The sequence below is a fragment of the Pterocles gutturalis genome, unplaced genomic scaffold (genome assembly GCF_000699245.1).
Source record: "Pterocles gutturalis isolate BGI_N339 unplaced genomic scaffold, ASM69924v1 Scaffold18188, whole genome shotgun sequence".
Taxonomy (NCBI): Eukaryota; Metazoa; Chordata; class Aves; order Pterocliformes; family Pteroclidae; genus Pterocles; species Pterocles gutturalis.
Genome location: NW_010125963.1, coordinates 1 through 6,113, shown reverse-complemented (window position 1 = coordinate 6,113; position 6,113 = coordinate 1). Strand labels below are relative to the sequence as shown.

The window sequence follows — 6,113 nt, the reverse complement described above, 5'->3', positions numbered from 1 at the left end:
AATGAAATGATTTCACTTGAATTAATTACCTGTATAAAAAACACAATGCTCCATTCTATTCACATTTCACTCAATACTACTGAATATTGAAATATTAAAACATTTTTTGGCCAATAGTATTTGGGATTTGGGATTTTTTTTCTTTATGATACACACTTCTTTACTTTGCACATCATATGCCTGCAACTCAAGGCTTTATTTTCTTCCTCTGACTTCCTTTCACAGGTAAACAGTGGCATTTAGAAGTGAATTTTCCAAACCCAGAAGTATGGCAGTCATTTTGAAAAAACAATGCATACATCTATTCACCTATGCAATAGCAGCCTTTAACAATCGCTTTGAGAAACCTGTTAGTGCAGAAGACATCTTCCCATAGCTCTCAAAAGTCTTACTTCAGTGACAGCAAAGTTGAAAAACATTCTCACTATCTTACAAATTCTGATGAAAAAAAACTGATTCCCTGTAAAATATCTCCTTTTTAGACTTCATCAGACTGTACGGAACTTCTCAGATCATTTATCTAGCCAGTTCTTTAACAAATTATTAACACAAACTACAGCAGAATATACTGAATAGTTAATTTCCAGGGTTCACCTTTATTACAAACAAGGTTTTTGTTGTGAGAACAAATAATCTCTCATTTGTAGCTTGAAAGCCTAAGATAGGATCACTGGCTTCCAGGGTTGCTACCAGCTGCTTAGCAACCTGTCCCACTTGTCTTCCTTCCTTCCTGTTGTAGAGAACGGTGGGCAGAGGAGTTGGCTGACGGTAGATGAAAACGCGTCGCAAGCACTCACAAAGAGCAGCGTAGGAGTAATCTGGAGCACAAGCCATGAACTTCTTGTCTTGCTTTGATGCTTGGACATAACCTTCAGAGCCCAAAAAGAAGCAGAAGGGATAAGTAACATATTGGTTCCAACAGCACTTTAACTGGCTAAGACAGAATCAAGCTTAGCTTGAAAAATAATATGCAATTAGTAACAAAAAAAGAAAGAGATATATGTTGTTATTAAATAAGCCAGTAGGTTTTGGTGTTAATATCAAAATAAAATTCTTCTGTACATCTCCCTAACTGGTGTTTTTGATGCATATGTATGTATAGCTAGATACTGTTCCCACACCTAGCCTCTCCCAACCTCAAAAAGCCTTCAATTTTTTCAGCAGAATCATAAAGCACTGATACACATCCTGGCCTAATATTAGCAGCCGAAGCAGAATAACCCTCTTCTATCTTTCCTCTTCTTCAAATTAATGAAAACTTTCCATGTCCACAAAGTTTTGTGGCAGAGGGTTCCACAGCTCAAACGTGAATAGGTGAAGTACTGCTTTTAGCTTCTTTTGAACCCACTCTGTACCAGCATCATTTGATGCTTCTAAGCTCTGAGAACAGAAGAAACAGTGAACAATCATTTCCAATTCTTCAGACTTGTCACCCAGGACAATGAGATGGGAAAAAGAAAGGTCACTTATTTAAACATCCTACAGTAAGCATATATACACTTAGACATGTCATCAACGAACTGCAGCTGTTCGTTCCCCTGATGATTTCTGTGTGAGTGTTAAGGTGCTGATTGTGCTTTAAGTCTTTAACTGGAGCTCAGTTATCCAAGAAACTCTCGATTTTACTGTGCAGTACCATGCTTCCATCCTATATATGGTCTGAAAAGGATTATTTTCCTCCCAAGGCATATTTTCTTTCTTATGCTCTAATATTTCTAAAATTAAGCTAGCATGCTGCTATCAACAAAACTACAGTACCTTTCAACTCAAATTGAATTAACTGAAATATCAACAGAAGCCATACTAATAGTATCAGGCAGAAAAGTCTCAGACAGAGGAGTGTGACACAGAAGTTAATTTCCTACCTAAAGCGTTAAAAGTTGCAATGTGTTCCCACATGTTCTCTGGTTGGTCAGAGTGAGGCTGCCAGAGAAGAGCATCGACATCATGCCTCAGGCAGAAGCACGGCATCTCTCTTGGATCCACAACAACTGAGAAAAGATACTGGTTGCTTCCAAGATTAATCTGAAAACAAAAAGAAGAAATACAAAATATTGATTTAAAGCAGAAATAGCAGATTCTGTCACAGATACTGCCACAGTTAGATGATCAACAACTTCATGTTTGTTGACGAAATATTTGAATACATTATGCTGCATCCCACTGATCAACAGCTCAGCACACAACAGGTAGCTAATACATTTCCAGAAGATGCAATTAAGTTTCTTGGGATAGTATTTAGGGAAACATGATGTCTGCTACACAAGCAAATAGGAATGTGTTTTGTGTTGAAGTTATTTTCTAGGATACAGGATCCTAAGTACAACTTCTGATGTTAGGCAGATTCTCTCTAAGGAATCACGCCTGGTCTTCTGCAGTGCCAACAGGGAAGGAAATACTGTCCTTCTGCAGTAAAATTTGGGAAGCCCTGGAACAAGGATTAGTTAGAATTCTAAAATTCTGAAATGTCAACAACTTTTTGTTTACTCACAATCAAATAATTACTGAGTTTCGGATTAGCACACTCTTCATCAGATATGTCTAGCTCACCAAAAACATTAAACAACCATTTCTATTCTCCAGGAATGACCTGCTGAATTACATAAGATAAGACAGGCATATCCTGCTACCTGAAAAAAAGGTAGTAAGAATAAAGAATAAAACAGCACTTATGTTGAGTTTTCTATGTAAAGCCTTCTAAAGGAAGTTAATAATGATAATAACAACATCAAATACTTTTACTGTAGCACTATGACTGGCAAATGCTCAAAGAGGAAAGAACAATCTGTTCCCTTAAGGTCTATCAAGAAGAACAGTCAGAATTCCTGTCTGTACTCAGCTGATCTACTGTGTTCATGTTAGCAAATGAACAAATACATTTGAACTATTTTTTATATCCAGAAGCTATGTCTGCAATGGCAACATGCAGGATGACACCGTAATACATGGCACTCCTCAGTGACCATTTCACATACTAACATCTGTGATGGATCTTTCTCAAACAGTTGTTACAGCACTCTTTTATTACATTTGCTTTTTCAAATGGCTCACTTGTGAAAGTATATATATTTTTTAAATCTATATTTTTAAAATCAGAATAAAAGGAGCCTTATTTTTACATTGACATGACACTGAAGAACACATATTGCTTGATAATTTCTGTTGCTACTGTGATTTTACATTATGAAATTTATGTGGTTTCAAGAGTTTGTACAGATTTTTGTTCTCATAATAGAATTCAACTTTCATATCATAAAAATGTTTTAAAATATTACTGTAATAATTTGCAGCACTTACTACATGAGTGACTTTCAAGGTATCACCATCAAATCTGCACAAGCTGGCACCATCTTCAAGAAAAGCATCACATTCTTCTAATTCTTGAGCATTACAAGGTGGGTTTTCTCTTTCTGGGTTTGGATTCTGAAATAAAAAGACAATGAACTACACTGAAAATCTGAGCTACTGAATATGTATATAGAAAAATGGCTTTTCATTAAAAAAAAAAAGTTCAATAGGACAGGAAGAATCATGTGAATAGTCTTACATACTTAAAGATCAAGCTATTATATACTTATCCAAAATGAACAGAACCGTTTCTGTTGTGGAGGATAGCATAAGTAGTAGGCACAACAAAATCCATTTCAGTTTAAGGAAAGGTACACAAGCCACTAAAACATGGACAATAAATTCCCTTCTGTAAAGAGCAAAAGTATACAATCCTCAAAACCTACGCAAGTTTCGTAAATTTACATCAGAGTAAGCTTCTTTCAGACTATTAAAAATGGATTAATTAGTTCTGTAAGCAGCTCTAAATACATGCCTCCTCTCAGCTTTGCTAATAATTATTTAAAATTAATAATGTTGTTATGCATATTTTTCAATGCACTCAAAACAAGACAAAAGCATGTGTTTTTTCACATCCTGCAAGTCAAATAAAGGAAAAACCATCACTTTTACTACTAATTCAAGAGCAAAATATAACACTACTGCATACAGAAAGAGTTTACTTCTGCTAATGGCATCTTCCTGAGATAATTTTCAAAACAACCAAACTATGTTACCTTTTTGATATATTTAAAGAACTAACTTCATGACAACAGAAAGGGACCTTTATTTAACACAAGACAAATATATACACTTCCTTGTTGAGTAGGAATTAATGTTGCTTCTTGCACAAAAAGACTCCATCTTTACAACTGATGCAAGCTGAAAGCTGAGGCCAGAGTGTGCAAGGAAAGATTAGACAGGACACTGATTCAGTTGAGCAGGAGGAGTTGTTCTTGAGTTCCTGTGCTCATTTCTTCATTCATTTCAGCTGACTACTATGAACTTCTATTTTGGTTCAGTCCACAAAGAGAAGGAGATCAGCACCATTTTATTTTAATTGCTAAGACAATTTAAGTTCAAAGAAAACAAACATGAAGAGAAAACAAAGAAATGTCCTTAAATGATAGAAACCAGGAAAATAAGTGTCTCATACTGCAGGCTAATGCACAAGACTTCAAACAGGGTACCTGTCTCTTCAGAGACTAGACTTTGTGTTCACCTCTCCTCTATTAAGCGTTCTTGATGGCCTCTGGCTTACTGTTTCATTGGGTGGCTTTTAAAAAAACCTTACAGGTAAACATCATTGCCACAACCAACCAAGATGACCAAAAAGAATCCATGCCTTTATTATACACATGTAGCTAAAGTTGCAGTATAACAAAAATACATAACATTTACTTAAATGAAGTTACCTAAGGAAAGATTTATTTTCACATGGATCATTATTGCACACAAGCTGAAAAGTTGGGACAAAAACAAAATCATCACCTTAAGCTCAGTATGCGTTACAAAATAAAAGAAATTTCAAGTTCCCAATAAATCTATGGTCAAAAAATGTACTACAATATCTTGGCCATGAATACTGAGGGAGAGAGGAGAGAAATCAATTTAGAGCACTAAACAGGATTTATTTTAATAACACTTCTCAGCCTTATTAAAAAAAGATATAATCCACAACTAATATATCAAGACCCACAGGGACTCACACTTCACAAGTTTTAGATGAGATGCCATTTTCTAATTAAACCAAAAGGGGAAGTATCAAGCAATCAGCAGTTAAAAATTACATTTAATTTTGTTTTAAGTAAACTCCTTGTATAACAATAATGCCAGAAAGTTCATGAGTCATGCTTATGCTTTGCTGAATTTTCCTTTTAAAAATGTTACACTCACAGTCTATAAGTCAAGTACAGTATCCCTAGGAAGACAGTACAAAAGTGTTGCTAACCTACTGACAAACAAGAAACAGACATCCTTCAAAATTACTTAACGGCTAGAAAACAAACTGCCACATTGGAAGTGGTGGGAATAAAATTTACATTCAGTGTTAAATCAGGCTTCTCTTTTGGTGCACAGACACGATCATGTAAGCTAAATTCAGTCTCCCATGAAGATGACATTACTGTTCCAGTGCCACCATTTTTGTTACGAGTTTCAGTTCATAATTAACGTAGGGTTAGGGTTCTGAACAGTAAATGAACGGATGAGCTATGTCAGTGTAGCACAAAGTAGGATATCAAGAGAAGACAACATGCAAATGTTCAAGAAGTTTAAATGTTTTAGTTTCAATTCCTTACCAGTACTTCAGAGGTAAGATGCATCAGGCTTTCAGAGCACTGGGAAGAGTCCATAGTGAATTCCCCTCTTGTGTCACCAACTACCAGCTCTGGCCACTGGGGTCCCTCATTTTTCTTAATGAGAGAAATTTCCAAACTAAAATGCAAACAGAAGACAGGTAGTACATCAAACCAAGGTGCTTCCAGTCTGCAGTCACTGTTACATGTCACAGAGCTTGTGACAGACTAACTCCCTGGGGAGTACCAACTGCTGCAGTGGGAGATGGCTGGTGGAGACGGGTAAGGGGATGTGCCCATGAGGCTCAGGGAATAATGCACAGAAGCTGACCTTATCCCAACACAAAGCGTGTTTCTTTTGGATAAAGAGCTATCAACAGTTGAGTGGATCAACTGGTGGTGTAAATGTCTCTCCTCATTAAAAGTTCATTAAAAGAGCGTTAATATCTCCCTGAGTTAGCCAGACCAGCAGGGGTGAGGGGGGGAGGG

General features: G+C 36.3%; 1 protein-coding gene across 1 annotated transcript; it reads right to left on the bottom strand.

The window, feature by feature from the left end:
* Positions 1-454: 454 nt before the first annotated feature.
* LOC104465666 (nudC domain-containing protein 1-like) lies at positions 455-5,759 on the bottom strand. Its single transcript, XM_010078800.1, has 4 exons — positions 5,628-5,759; positions 3,298-3,423; positions 1,866-2,025; positions 455-869 (listed from the first exon to the last, which is right to left on the bottom strand). The coding sequence occupies exons 1-4, from the start codon at positions 5,679-5,681 to the stop codon at positions 577-579; spliced, it is 633 nt and encodes a 210-aa protein (XP_010077102.1). The 5' UTR covers positions 5,682-5,759; the 3' UTR covers positions 455-576.
* Positions 5,760-6,113: the final 354 nt, after the last annotated feature.